Source organism: Oncorhynchus gorbuscha, linkage group LG22 (genome assembly GCF_021184085.1).
Source record: "Oncorhynchus gorbuscha isolate QuinsamMale2020 ecotype Even-year linkage group LG22, OgorEven_v1.0, whole genome shotgun sequence".
Lineage (NCBI taxonomy): Eukaryota > Metazoa > Chordata > Actinopteri > Salmoniformes > Salmonidae > Oncorhynchus > Oncorhynchus gorbuscha.
Genome location: NC_060194.1, coordinates 24118402 through 24134303, shown reverse-complemented (window position 1 = coordinate 24134303; position 15902 = coordinate 24118402). Strand labels below are relative to the sequence as shown.

Genomic DNA, 15902 nt, shown 5'->3' with positions numbered 1-15902 from the left:
CTGCATGCGATCCATTCCGTTGTCCTGTTTGTAAGGCAGAACACAGGATCATCGTCGCGGGAAAACATATTCTTGGTCGTACTGATGGTGAGTTGACGCTGATCTTATATTCAGTAGTTCTTCTCTTCTTCCTAAGATGACCTGGGGTACTAATGTAAGAAATAACACGTAAAAAACACGTAAAAAATAACACGTAAAAAAACAAAAAACTACATAGTTTCCTAGGAACGCGAAAGCGAGGCGGCCATCTCAGTCGGCGCCGGAAGTAAGAAGTTTATCACAGTGCCATCCGTTTTGTCACTAAAGCACCTTATACCACCCACCACTGCGACTTGTATGCTCTAGTCGGCTGGCCCTCGCTACATATTCGTCACCAGACCCACTGGCTCCAGGTCATCTACAAGTCCATGCTAGGTAAAGCTCCGCCTTATCTCAGTTCACTGGTCACAATGGCAACACCCATCCGTAGCACGCGCTCCAGCAGGTGTATCTCACTGATCATCCCTAAAGCCAACACCTCATTTGGCCGCCTTTCGTTCCAGTACTCTGCTGCCTGTGACTGGAACGAATTGCAAAAATCGCTGAAGTTGGAGACTTTCATCTCCCTCACCAACTTCAAACATCAGCTATCTGAGCAGCTAACCGATCGCTGCAGCTGTACATAGTCTATTGGTAAATAGCCCACCCATTTTCACCTACCTCATCCCCACACTGTTTTTATTTATTTACTTTTCTGCTCTTTTGCACACCAGTATCTCTACCTGTACATGACCATCTGATCATTTATCACTCCAGTGTTAATCTGCAAAATTGTAATTATTCGCCTACCTCCTCATGCCTTTTGCACACATTGTACATAGACTCCCCTTTTTTCTACCGTGTTATTGACTTGTTAATTGTTTACTCCATGTGTAACTCTGTGTTGTCTGTTCACACTGCTACGCTTTATCTTGGCCAGGTCGCAGTTGCAAATGAGAACTTGTTCTCTACTAGCCTACCTGGTTAAATAAAGGTGAGATAAATAAATAAATAAACAAATAAATAAATAAATAAATAAATAAAAATAAAAGACAGAAATAAGAGTAAGGCATTCAACATAAATTGATTACTGAGGCTGTTGAAATCCTGTTCACAGGACACTGCGGGCCAACACACAGTCATCCTGAAGCTCCTTAAAGGTCAATAGACGTGCATGCATGTGTAAGGGGGCAACCAGGTTTTTGGGGGCAGCGCTCTCTTTTGTCCACATCGTCGTTGCGTTCCACCCAGAGAGGAAGTCTGTCTTGTGTAGTACATATCTACTAGGGGACTTGGGGAGCCAGAGTAGTTTACCAAGCAAGAGGGTCCTTGTGTGGTGTATGTGCACTAGGGGGAGCCAGAGTAGCTTACGGAGCAAGAGGGTCCTTGTGCGGTGTGTATATCCACTAGGGGGAGCCAGAGTAGCTTACCAAGCAAGAGGGTCCTTGTGTGGTGTATGTGCACTAGGGGGAGCCAGAGTAGCTTACGGAGCAAGAGGGTCCTTGTGTGGTGTGTATATCCACTAGGGGGAGCCAGAGTAGCTTACCAAGCAAGAGGGTCCTTGTGTGGTGTATGTGCACTAGGGGGAGCCAGAGTAGCTTACCAAGCAAGAGGGTCCGAGGCACTCTAACTGTAGCTAGCAACAACATTTAAACTTCCGGATCTGTTGTTATATGCCTTTTTGTTGATGAATACTATTTTGCTAGCTACATGCAAACATGTCTCTCTAAGAATTGCAATTGCTAGAGCTTGAACAGCGAGTTGAACTGCTCTTACTAACAAAGGAAGATGGAGAATACATGTCTCTTGTCCAACCTATGTGAAACATTGACGAGGAAAGACCTTTTCAATACTTTCGGATGTCGGTTGCCAGATTTGACAACTTGCTTCAGCGGCTTGCCCCTTATCTCACACGACAAATTTACAGCTTGCCCGTAAGTGCTGCAGAATGGCTGTCTGTGTCTTGCTGCAAGATATAAGCTAGGAATCTTTACAGTTTGTACCATCTTCACGGAAATGTGCCAGGCTATCTGGCATGTCCTGAAGGAGGATTTTGTTGCTTATCCTTCCGTGGCAAAATGGGCAGAAATCATCAGAGAGTTTGGGGATCGTTGGAATTATCTGTTTTGTGCAGGAGCTGTCGACGGAAAACATATTCGGATGCGAGCTCCAGCGAACTCGGGCAGCGAGTACTACAACTATAAGAGCTTTTCCTCAATAGTCCTGATGGCAGTCTGCAAAGCAAGGTAGCGCTTCACCATGATCAACATGGACGGAAGGGAGATGTGGGAATCTTCTCACAAAGAAAGTCCCAACTCATTGCATTCCAGCTGCCGCTACCAAGACCAGAGTGCTTGCTGGGGACCCAAACACAGAGTCCATATGTCTTTGTGGTAGATGAGGCATTCCCTCTGAGGGCAAACCTGATGTGACCATATCCAGGTAAAATACACTAAATACATATGACTATACATATGATGTGAAAAGAGTAAGAGGATGGGGGCCTACAGTGTGTCCAAAGCATAGGCTACACAGTTGTTACTGTTATGCAGGTGAATGAGGACCCAAAAGCGACTTGGCGAAAACAGAGTTTTTAATCCAGTAAGAAACTTTACAAAACAAAAAGCATAATACTACTCGTAAAGACGAGAACAGACAGGAGACTTGATCGAGAACTGCAGGTTGCCTCGGGAAGGCACTTGAACCTAGCAGACTCAGACACCTGCTCACCACGCAGCATCTGAGGGAAACACGACACGACAGGGCAAAACATAGACACAGCACGGTGAATTATAGATGAGGATCCGACAGGGCAGGTACGGAAAACAAGGAGAGAAATAGGGACTCTAATCAGGGAAAAGGATCGGGAACAGGTGTGGGAAGACTAAATGATGATTAGGGGAATAGGAACAGCTGGGAGCAGGAACGGAACGATAGAGAGAAGAGAGAGCGAGAGAGTGAGAGAGGGAGGGGGAGAGAGAGGGATAGAAAGAGGGAAAGAACCTAATAAGACCAGCAGAGGGAAACGAATAGAAGGGGAAGCACAGGGACAAGACATGATAATTAATGACAAAACATGACAGTTACAGTACACATTTGATAGCTTTCATGTTCCTGTTCAATACTAATGGGGTAGGCTTCTTTTATTCAGAGGTTCTTCAGGCCTTGATGAAGCCAAGAAGATCGACAACTACCGCCACTCAAGAACCAGACGGATTTCAGAGAAAGGTTTTGGGATCCTTGCTGGAATGTGGAGGGTCCTGGGACGAGCTCTTGAGCTTGCCTCAGAGAAAGCTGAGGCCACTGTGAAGGCCTGCATGGCCCTCCACAACTACCTTTGCACCACAGACACTACAGACACTGACAACACTGTGCATCCACCCCACGTTTGTTGACCACTCCACAACTGGGGACCTGGAGAGTGGAGACAGGTGGTAGAAGGGGACACCAGCTACCTGGACTCAAGAAACATGTCGGCAGACAGGGCAACCAGTGTTGCTATAGACGTGTGCAACAAGCTAGAGAACTAATTCCTCACACCAGCTGGTCAAGTGTCTTTCTAGGATGCTGCTATCACGCGTGGCACCCTACAGTAAATGTTGGAGTGTGTTTTGCAAAACATGTACACATATGTTCTCTTCCTCTGGTTGATTACTGTTTTATATGTCATGTTGTGAGCTCCACACTTTGGTTTGCAGTTGGATTTGGCTGTTTTACTTATTCACACTTTAGAAATCACATAGTCTACCATAATGACAGTTACTTTATCCTTGTGTTTTAGTTTGTAATATCTTTTTGGGAGGCTAGACCCTTGTGAAATTTACCTAACCTTGTGTTATGTGTAGTGGCCTTTCAATGAATGGCTGTTCAGCTGTAGACAATGAGGCTAGACCCTGGAGCCATTTACCTAATTAACATAATACAAGGTTGTACATAGTCATGTGAAGTGACCTTTTAATGGAGACCTTCCTGCTATGGTACATGGTTGAGAATGACTGTCCAGCTGTAGACAATAAGGACCCCCAAGACTTGAACCTCACTTACAGTTGAAGTAGGAAGTTTACATACACCTAGCCAAAAACTCAGTTTTTCACAATTCCTGACATTTAATCCCAGTAAAAATTCCCTGTCTAAGGTCAGTTTAGGATCACCACTTTATTTTAAGAATGTGAAATGTCAGAATAATAGTAGAGACAATGATTTTTCATCTTTTATTTCTTTCATCACATTCCAAGTGGGTCAGAAGTTTACATACACTCAATTAGTATTTGGTAGCATTGCCTCTAAATTGTTTAACTTGGGTCAAACGTTTCAGGTAGTCTTCCACAAGCTTGGGTGAGTTGGGTGAATTTTGGCCCATTCATCCTGACAGAGCTGGTGTAACTGAGTCAGGTTTGTAGGCCTCCTTGCACTCAGATGCTTTTTCAGTTCTGCCTACAAATTATCTATATGATTGAGGTCAGGGGTTTGTGATGGCCACTCCAATACATTGACTTTGTTGTCCTTAAGCCATTTTGCCACAACTTTGGAAGTATGCTTGGGGTCATTGTCCATTTGGAAGACCCATTTGCGGACCAGGCTTTAACTTCCTGACTGATGTCTTGAAATGTTGCTTCAATATATCCACATAATTTTCATACCTCATGAAGCCATCTATTTTGTGAAGTGCACCAGTCCCTCCTGCAGCAAAGCACCCCCACAAGATGATGATGCTACCCCCGTGCTTCACGGTTGGGATGGTGTCATTATGGCCAAGCTGTTTAAAGGCACAGTCAAGTTAGTGTATGTAAAATTCTGACCCACTGGAATTGTGATACAGTGAATTATAAGTGAAATAATCTCTGTGTAAACAATTGTTGGAAAAAAATACTTGTGCCATGCACAAAGTAGATGTCCTAACCAACTCCCAAAACTATAGTTTGTTAACAAGAAATTTGTGGAGTGGTTGGAAAACGAGTTTTAAAGACTCCAACCTAAGTGTGTGGTAACTTCTGACTTAAACTGTACACAGCTCATGTACAAAGCAGTTCAAGTTTACTGAGTGACTGATCCAGAACAGTAATATGTTCTGCTACAAGTACAAATAACCAGACAAAGACATTTGCAGACCTTTTAGATGTTTTTTTTACGATCACAAGCGGAAATATCAGGAGGAAAATGGTCCAATATAAAACACAATGTAATACACAGGTGAAAAGTATGATGAAAAGGGAAATAAGAGAAAAAGCACAAAGTAAACAGCAATAAATTACCTAACACCTTAACATGTGAATGAGAAAATAAGTAAATATAAAAAAAAACATGCAAAATAACCCCAGTAAATGACCCACCACCTAAAGTGTAAATAAGAAAAAAACACATAGCAGAAGTTTTTGAGGGGTAGGGTGCTCTGTCTCACTCGAGAATGAATGGAGTGGGGATGCTCAGGAGTATTTCTGTCTGTAATAAAGCCCTTTTGTGTGGAAAAACGTATTCTGATTGGTTAGGCCTGGTTCCAAAGCCCACCGATGGCTGCGCCCCTGCCCAGTCATGTGAAATCTATAGATTAGGGCCTAATGAATATATTTCAATCATCATGTCCCAGACAAACGGGAGACATTTATCAGGAGGAATACCACCCATGGCACGATGTCATAGATGGCCTTTTCTGGACACTGCTGCCAGTTTCTGTAACTCCTGATGGGGGGGGGGTGCAATGCAAATAGTCTGGATAGCCATTTGATTAGATGTTCAGGAGTCTTATGGCTTGGGGATAGAAGCTGTTTATAAGCCTCTTGGAGCTAGACTTGGCGCTCTGGTAGCAGAGAGAAAAGTCTATTACTCGGGTGGCTGGAGTCTTGACCAATTTTTAGGGCCTTCCTCTAACACCGCCTGGTATAGAGGTCCTGGATGGCAGGAAGCTTGGCCCCAGTGATGTACAGGGCCGTACGCACTACCCTCTGTAGTGCCTTGTGGTCGGAGGCCGAGCAGTTGCCATACCAGGCTGTGATGCAACCCATTAGGATGCTCTCGATGGTGCAGTTGTAGAACCTTTTGAGGATCTGAGGACCCATGCCAAATCTTTTCTCCTGAGCAGGAATAGGTTTTGTCGTGCCCTCTTCACAACTGTCTTTGGTGTGGTGGATTCATGCATCTCAATAAACTATAACCTTAAAATGCATTTTTTCCCCCTTGTACAGTTGTGTAGATCGATTCATCACTGATCCTACTACCTTCATCCATGTCAGACTTACTCCCATCTGAGCTACCTGCCATGGCTACCTCATTCTCAGTACAGCTATGCACATCCACCAACCAAACACATTACTGCGTTCACTTTCCAAACCGAATGCTATGATTGAACACAAAATACAAAAAATGTCAGTGTCCAAAATCAAATACGCCATCCGAAGCGGCCTCAAAGGAGCATATTACAAGGAGTCGCCCCTTTTGTGATGAAAAACGACATTGCAATACTATGCTACGCTCCGCCCTCCGTCTCTGTTGTGTGTGAATTGAGCTTAACACTCAATAATTAGCCTATACCCTTGGGGCATTCAACTGTTGTGTTATGACGTTCTGGGTTGAAGATATGCAGTATTTTGTTCTCAGTGAACATACATTATGTTGGATATCTTGTTTACAGTAATTGAACATACTGGTAGTTGTTATCATATAGTCTTATGGTGTTCTTCATGGTGTTACATGATACTGTTGTCAGATAAGCAAATATCTGTCTTTACTGTAGACATGGTCTACTCAGCTGTACCTAATAGCTGTATGTCATGTGATCGGAGCAGATAAGAACATAGTTATTCTTAATTTATCTAGGTTACTCTGAGAAAGGAACCAGAGAGAATGAGAGTAAATTAGTGAATTGAGACAACGTTTGTTTCCTAGGCCCTAGTGTTCCATTTCCCACAATCCCCTTATAATCCCCTTCCCCTCCAGGTTCCTATCCCACATATTTAGTGGCGTACAGGATGTCAAAAGGTTATGACGCAAGTGGACTGCTGGAGCCCTTTTTGTGTGGAAATAGTCCTCCTTTCAGGAAAAGGATGTTTGTTTGTGATGCTTGAAAGCTCTCTATGAAACGTACAGTATATTTCCCACATTGTTCTTCCATTCAGGAAAAACAGACTCAGTGTCAAGAGACAGTCATCCCTTTTTTCCATTCATCAAATGCACTTTGTCAACGAGTTTGGTCATGAAGCCTTGACATGTATTCCAAAAAGCATTGCATTTACATTTAAGTCATTTAGCAGACGCTCTTATCCAGAGCGACTTACAAATTGGTGCATTCACCTTATGACATCCAGTGGAACAGCCACTTTACAATAGTGCATCTAAATCTTTTAAGGGGGGGGGGGGGGGGGGTGAGAAGGATTACTTTATCCTATCCTAGGTGTTCCTTAAAGAGGTGGGGTTTCAGGTGTCTCCGGAAGATGGAGATTGACTCCGCTGTCCTGGCGTCGTGAGGGAGTTTGTTCCACCATTGGGGGGGCCGGAGCAGCGAACAGTTTTGACTGGGCTGAGCGGGAACTGTACTTCCTCAGTGGTAGGGAGGCGAGCAGGCCAGAGGTGGATGAACGCAGTGCCCTTGTTTGGGTGTAGGGCCTGATCAGAGCCTGGAGGTACTGAGGTGCCGTTCCCCTCACAGCTCCGTAGGCAAGCACTATGGTCTTGTAGCGGATGCGAGCTTCAACTGGAAGCCAGTGGAGAGAGCGGAGGAGCGGGGTGACGTGAGAGAACTTGGGAAGGTTGAACACCAGACGGGCTGTGGCGTTCTGGATGAGTTGTAGGGGTTTAATGGCACAGGCAGGGAGCCCAGCCAACAGCGAGTTGCAGTAATCCAGACGGGAGATGACAAGTGCCTGGATTAGGACCTGCGCCGCTTCCTGTGTGAGGCAGGGTCGTACTCTGCGGATGTTGTAGAGCATGAACATACAGGAACGGGCCACCGCCTTGATGTTAGTTGAGAAAGACAGGGTGTTGTCCATGATCACGCCAAGGTTCTTAGCGCTCTGGGAGGAGGACACAATGGAGTTGTCAACCGTGACATAAATTATAAAGACACAGGGCGAGACCCAGATGCAGACACTGTGTAACGATGTACGCTGAGAGTCGGGAAGCAAGTTCAGGGAGTGAATACACAAAAAAACACAAGCAGCGCACCGACATGAAACAGGAACAGAAACAATGACGACTGGAAGAAACCAAAGGGAGTGACATATATAGGGCAGGTAATCAAGGAGGTGATGGAGTCCAGGTGAGTGTCATTATGTGCAAATGCGCGTAACAATGGTTACATAAACGAGCAGCCTGGTGACCTAGAGGCCGGAGAGGGAGCACAGGTGACAGTACCCCCCCCTCCCCAACGCGCTGGTCCAGCAGCAGGACTCCGACCATGATGATGATCCCGGAGATCAGGAGCTGACCGGTTACCTCTGCTAAGGCGTGGGAACCTATCGAACTGGCTGAGGCGTGGGAGCATGATGACCTAGAGCACCAGAGAGAGAGAGCATACGTGACACACAGGAGACAGATGGTTCGAGTCTCTGATATTTATTAAAATACAAGGGGCAGGCAATAGGCAGGTCGAGGACAGGCAGAATGCCAGAGTCCGAAAGGTACAGGGTGGTAGGCAGGCTCGAGGTCAGGGCAGGATGAATGGTCAGGCAGCCGGGCTAAGTGTCAGGACAAGCAGAAAAGGTCGGAACCGGGGGGGCTAAAAAACAGACTAGGAAAAACAAGAGCACAGCAAAAACATGCAAGTATGCTTGAAGAGACGAACTGGCACCAGAGAACTCAGGTATAAATACGCTGGGGAAGATGAGCGACACCGGGAGGGGGCGGAGACAAGCACAAAGTGAAACAGATCAGGGTGTGACCGAAATAGGACAGCACTCTAGTAAAGAAACTGAAATTGACATATTTTTATTGCTGCCCAAACGTTTCAGGTATGAACCCTTCTTCAGCATGCAAGGCAATGGCATTCAATGTCACAACAAGACCACACCGGTGGGCATAACATGTATTCCAATGTAAGGTCCATTGATTAATATGCGTGAATGAAACGGAATCAGAAATTACATTGTAGGCTAATATGAGTGGTTTCAAGAATATAGGCCTAGAGGAGAGGACAATTACGTGTTTGAGAACTAGAAGCCCAAGTGAAGATGCCAGCTGGCTGCAGTCCACATCTCTCTGTGACTTTTTCACCCACTGTTCAGTTTTTTTTTACTTTACCCGTAATTCTGTTACCGAACTTAGCATCTGCACTGTTCTTTCAGTAAATGTTTTTTTTTGTGTGAGTGTGTGGGAATTGTTAAAAGTAGTTGTTATGATGTGCGTCTCGTGAGAGGTGTAGGAGTCAGGCGCAGGAGAGCAGGTATGTCTAAGAAACATAATTTAATAATATAGTCCACCAATACAAAACGGTACAGACAAAAATACCCCAAATACGCTCCAACTACGCTCCACATACTCAGAAACTCGTGACATACAGCTATTGGGTACAGCTGAGTCATGTCTAGAGGAACAAAACACAGTACCGACACTAAATACACGTGCGTAACTGTGAAAACATCAAAATACGACCAGAAGTCTAATCCCACACGAACTAAGGCAGGCAACAGGTTACCCTTATACAACACAGAATTAAACACAAATGAAACCAGGTGTGAAAGGATCACAGACAAAACAAACAGCAAAGGAAAAAGGGATCGGTGGCGGCTAGTAAACCGCCGAGCGCCGCCTAAACAGGGAGAGGAGTTACCTTCGGTAGAAGTTGTGACAGTACCCCCCCTGATCCGTGGCTCCCGCAGCGCGCCGATGCCGGGACGAGGCGCAGGGCGATCCGGATGGAGGCGGTGAAACTCCCTTAGCATAGGTGGATCCAGTATGTCCTCCACCGGCACCCAACATCTCTCCTTTGGACCGTACGCCTCCCAATCCACGAGGTTCTGAAGGCCCCCCGCCCGATGCCTCGAGTCCAGTATGGTCCGAACTGCATACGCCGGCGCCCGCCCCCCCCCCCCCCCCGATGTCCAGGGGGGACGGAAGGATCTCCCGCAGCGGACCAGCCACCACGGGCCTGAGGAGAGACACATGAAACGAGGGGTTAATACGGTAATAAGGGGGAGCTGTAACCTATAACACACCTCGTTTATTCTCCTCAGGACTTTAAATGGCACCACAAACCACGGACACCGATCAGAAACAATGTCCTCAGGCACCCCGTAGTGCCGGAAGACGTGAGTAAACAGGGCTTCCACCATCTGTAGGGTCGTAGGGAGACCGGGCAAAGGGAGGAGATGACAAGACTTAGAAAACCAATCCACAATGACCAGGATCGTGGTATTGCCCTGTGACGGTGGCAGATCGGTCAAGAAGTCAACTGACAGGTGTGATGAAGGTCGCTGTGGAACGGGAAGGGGTCGTAACTTCCCTCTGGGCAGGTGCCTAGGAGCCTGGCACTGAGCACACACCGAGTAGGGGGCCACATAAACCCTCACGTCCTTGGCTAGGGTGGACCACCAGTACTTCCCACTAAGACATCACACCATCCTACCAATCCCCGGGTGACCAGAGGAGGGGGACGTGTGAGCCCACCAAATTAGCATGTCTCTAACTTCCAGCGGAACGTACACCCGTCCAGCTGGACACTGGTGGCGTAGGCTCAACACGCGATGCTCGCTCGATGTCTGCGTCCACCTCACAGGTGCAGCTAGACAAGAAGCCGGGAGGACGGGCGCAGGATCCACTCCTCCGTATCATATAGTCGGGACAGTGTGTCTGCCTTAGTGTTCTGGGAGCCTGGTCTATGGGAGATGGTAAACCTAAATCGGGTGAAAAACATGGCCCACCTTGCCTGACGAGGGGTCAGTCTCCTTGCTGCGCGAATGTACTCTAGATTACGATGGTCAGTCCAGATGAGAAAAGGGTGTTGAGCCCCCTCAAGCCAATGAATCCACACCTTCAGGGCCCTGACATCAGCCAGCAGCTCCCGATCCCCCACATCATAGTTTTGCTCCGCCGGGCTGGGCTTCTGAGAAAAGAAAGCACATGGGCGGAGCTTCGGTGGCGTACCCGAGCACTGTGAGAGCACGGCTCCAACCCCAGCCTCTGATGCGTCCACCTCCACTATGAATGCAAAAGAGGGGTTCGGATGCGCCAGCACGGGAGCAGAGGTAAAAAGAGCCTTCAGGCGACCAAAAGCCCTGTCCGCGTCAGCCGACAACCCCCCCCCTTCAGCAGTGACGTAATGGGAGCAGCCACCTGCACAAAACCCAGGATAAACCTCCGGTAGTAATTGTCAAACCCTAAGAACCACTGCACCACCTTTACCGTGGTTGGAGTCGGCCAATTACGCACGGCTGCAATGCGGTCACACTCCATCACCAACCCCGATGTGGAAATGCGATACCCAAGGAAGGAGACGGCCTGTTGGAAGAACAAGCATTTCTCAGCCTTGATATACAGGTCATGCTCCAACAGTCGCCCAAGTACCCTGCGCACCAGAAACACATGCGCAGCGCGTGTAGTGGAATAGACCAGAATATCATCGATGTAAACAACCACACCCTGCCCGTGCAGCTCCCGGCGAATCTCGTCTACAAAAGATTTTTCATTCCATACGGCATGACGAGGTACTCATAATTGCCAGATGTATTACTAAACGCTGTCTTCCACTCATCTCTCTTCCAGATATGCACTAAGTTATATGCACTCCTGAGATCCAGTTTTGTGAAAAAACGTGCTCCGTGAAATGACTCAATCACCGTGGCAATGAGAGGTAGCGGGTAACTATACCCCACCGTGATGGATTTTAGACCTCTATAGTCAATGCAGGGACGCAGCCCTTATCTTCACAAAAAAGATACTCGAGGAGGCAGGTGAGATGGAGGGCCGAATGTACCCCTGCCCCAGAGATTCAGATATGTATGTCTCCATAGCCACTGTCTCATCCTGTGACAGGGGATACAAGTGATTCCTGGGAAGTGTAGCGCCTACCAGGAGATTTATCGCACAATTCCCTCGTCGAGGAGTTTGTAATTGGGTCGCCCTCTTTTAACAGAAGGCGGTAGCCAAATCAAAAACTATGCTCCACATACTCAGAAACTCGTGCTACCGCACTGAGGAACAAAACACAGTACCGTGCATAACTGTGAAAACATTAAAATACAAACGAGCAACAATAACCACAAGTCTAATCCCACACGAACTAAGGCAGGCAACAGGTTACCCTTGTACAACACAGAATTAAACACAAATGAAACCAGGTGTGAAAGGATCACAGACAAAACAAACAGAAAAGGAAAAAGGGATTGGTGGCTTTTAGTAAACCGGGAGAGCAGTTACCTTCGAAGTCGACAGTAGTCCTTATGTTTAACTTTACAATCATTGGTTTTGTTGTGGCAGTCTCAGCGTCATTCCGTTACTGTGGAATTGCCCTTGCTAATGAAAGTGTGTCTGCTCAAGTTACTGTAGCTGCAAAGAGTGTCAATAAGCTTTAATTCTGAACGCTTGAATCAGAGCTCTTGTGAAACGGGGACCTCTTTTGGCAAGGCTTTTCATAGCGTGGAGTGTGGGATAGAGCTTTTCATTGAAACATAAGTAGTACCTCATCTAATCGTGTGCTGTGTCATTTGAAATATGGCATCAGATGTGCTAGTCATCACCACAGCAGACCTTTCAATGTCACTGTCAGACGCCCTTTCAGGTCCATGTTATTTATATGCCAGACAACAACTCAGCAGTCTATTGACTTTGGTGTGGCTTGCACTTTTCACTTCCCAGAGGATCGGGTATACATGGATGGAGTATTTCTTCACGTCCTCTGTCTCAGCTACTCCATAATGATTTCCATTTGAGCTGTTAAATGTAAAAAGTACAGAAGACTCGGATTATGTTTGAGGATTTTTGCAGCCTGTATACTGTTTACACCCGTTTTATGCTAATCTAATAGCTGAGTGGAATAAATGTGTCAAATCAAATTGTATTTGTCACTATCACGTGTTTAGCAGATGTTATTGCGGATGTAGCGAAATTATTGTGTCTCTAGCTCGAACAGTGCAGTAATATCTAACAGTAATATCGAACAATTTCACAACAATACACACATCTAAAGTAAAGGAATGGAATGAAGGATATTTTAATATTGGGGGAGCAATGTCAGAGCGGCATAGACTAAGATACAGTAGTCTTGTGGATGATAGCTGGGTGAACAGGCCTTGGCTCACATGGTTGTTGTCCTTGATGATCTTTTTGGCCTTCCTGTGACATTGGGGGCTGTAGGTGTCCTGGCGGGCAGGTAGTGTGCCCCCGGTGATGCATTGGGCAGACCACACCACCCTCTGGAGAGCCCTGCGGTTGCGGGTGGTGCAGTTGCCGTACCAAGCGGTGATACAACACGACAGGATTCTCTCAATTGTGCGTGTGTGTGTGCGCGCGCGCGCGTGTGTGTGTAGGGTCATGGTCTGTAAGCTCATTGAGCTGTGTTTCAGGGCACAGAATTAAAGTAGCTAAAGCTGCACCCTCCCCCTCCCTTCCCCTCTCTACCCCTCTCCCTCCTCTACCCCTCCCTCCAGTGAGTGGATGAGGGGTCAGGAGCACAAGGGCTGATGCTGCTCCACTGCCTCCAGACAGGACAAAGAAAGGATGTCCACAACTCTGGAGCAGCTGATTCCCAGGGCACCAAAGACACGCTAATCAAATCTGCTACAGAAAGCTACCTAGCGCAGAACAGACAGACAGTCATAGAGAACTGTGTTACACAGATTCAAGTCAACCCAGTTGAAGGGGGGCTAGGCAGAGCGGGCTGAGGTCTGTAACTACTGAGGTTTCCAGTAGCATACTGGAAGAGTGTTGTGGACCACAGCTGCACCTCCCCCCTGGTATGGAGCGTGGGGAGGGTTCACGACGATCAGGTGAGCTCATCTGTGTGATAAACCCTATGAAATAATCAGGCTAGACTATTCACAATCTGGTCTGTAGTAAGAATTTCGCTCATGACCACAGCTGTTTGTCTTGTTGTGGAAGCTTTGGTTAAGCCATCATCATGTATGTGTTTGTTAGGTCTGTCCTTGTGTATTGTACTGTAGTTGTTAGTCTGTGATACGTATATCTGCGTTTGCATTAGTGCTGGGGGGACCGAGGGTTAAATATAGGGATTTGATATCTCTCTCTGTCTCTGTGTCTGTGCGTCTTACCTTCAGGCTCAGGTGTGCTAGGCTAGGCAGCTTATGAATCTGCCACTGTGGAGGCTTAACGAGTTATAAACAGCTCTCATTGTCATTTATTATCATAGAGGCCGCACCACTTCACACTACCTGATGAGATTGGGTCGTTGTGTGGACAGATTTTTCAACATTTGGGTGGCTTTAAATAGTGAAAATGTCTGTTAAATCAGCCAAATGGTTCATATTTGAGCGAGAGAGATTTAGTCTACATTGGAGTTAAATTAAGTTATTCCTAGTGTCTGAGATTCTTACCTTGAAGTTATTCACTTACGCCAACCGCAAAATGTGTTATTATCATACAATTTGGCAAGTACTTCTACTGTATGTTCAACTCTGTTCATCTCTGTCAACAGAACAAACATACTGTAGTTCAATAGGATTATCTCCCAGAAATAATGCATAAACCTGAACCCGTCCACCTCCCTAGATTGACACAGTGTCAGCTCCCCTTTGTCTAATTTAATGATGTAGCCTGATATAACTGGTAGCTGTGCCTTCCCTGTGTCTGGAATGAACAGAACAGATGGAATGGATGGTTCTACCAATGCCCTCGTCTTATCTTCGGAAGACTGGCTTGCTTTCCTCAGCCTACTGTAAAATGTCCTGGCTGTCTGTCAATTGTATTTAGTGTGCTAGTTTTGGTTTGCCAAACTCGACTGTGGAAAGAGACTACCCACTGGAAACAAACTGTTTGAATCAACATTGTTTCAACGTAATTTGTCAACGTATTGTGATGTGGAATCTCTACCTGGAAAAAATATTTTGGATTCGAACCACAGGATTATGTCATCATTGTAACCAATCTTTAGCATAGACAAACCTTGTAAAATATGTTGAATTTTAACCTTTGAAACTATGTCAGATCTTCAACATTATATCCACTATATGTATATCATCACTTTTGCTATACAGTAAATAGCCTAATAACTTGTCATCACGTTAACAAATTATGTTGGATTCACGTCCCCAACTAAACCCAAAATAAAAGTTAAAGAATAGGATTAAGCCATTGGCTCAGATTAAATTATCCAAGCATTATACATGGTATGACCAAAAGTATGTGGACAACATCTAATTCCAACATCATGGGCATTAATATGTAATTGGTTTCCCCTTTGCTGCTATAACAGCCTCCACTGTTCTGAGAAGGCTTTCCACTCGATGATGGAACATTGAAAACGGCCTTCCCCAAACTGTTACAACAAAGTTGGAAAAACATAATCATCTAGAATGTCATTGTATGCCGCTGTATTAACATTTCCCTTCCCTGGAACTAAGGGCCCTAGCCTGAATCATAAAAAACAGCCCCAGACCATTATTCCTCCTCCACAAAACATTACAGTTGGAATAATGCATTCGGGCAGGTAGCGTTTTCCTGGCATCTGCCAAACCCAAATTCGTCCGTCGGACTGCCAGATGGTGAAGCGTGATTCATCACTCCAGTGAACGCGTTTCCACTGCTCCAGAGTCCTATGGCAGGGAGCTTTACACCACTCCAGCCGACGCTTGTCATTGCCCATGGTGATCTTAGGCTGCTCAGCCATGGAAACCCATTTCATGAAGCTCCTGACGATCAGTTATTGCGCTGACTCCTAGTGAGTGTTGTTACCGAGGACAGATGATTTTTATGCTCTTCAGCACTCGGCGGTCCTGTTTTATGAG

At 46.2% G+C, this 15902-nt stretch overlaps 1 protein-coding gene across 5 annotated transcripts in view; it reads left to right on the top strand.

The window, feature by feature from the left end:
- Positions 1-15902, top strand: part of LOC124009561 (solute carrier family 12 member 7-like) — a 49791-nt gene that overhangs the window by 11002 nt on the left and 22887 nt on the right. Inside the window, exon 1 of one of the 5 annotated variants that reach the window (XM_046321453.1) lies at positions 13628-13928. The exons of the other annotated variants lie outside the window; for them this stretch is intronic. Coding sequence (XP_046177409.1) covers positions 13898-13928 — 31 coding nt within the window. The 5' untranslated portion in view covers positions 13628-13897. Of the gene's footprint in view, positions 1-13627; positions 13929-15902 lie in introns of those variants that run through there. 5 annotated transcript variants of the gene reach the window in all.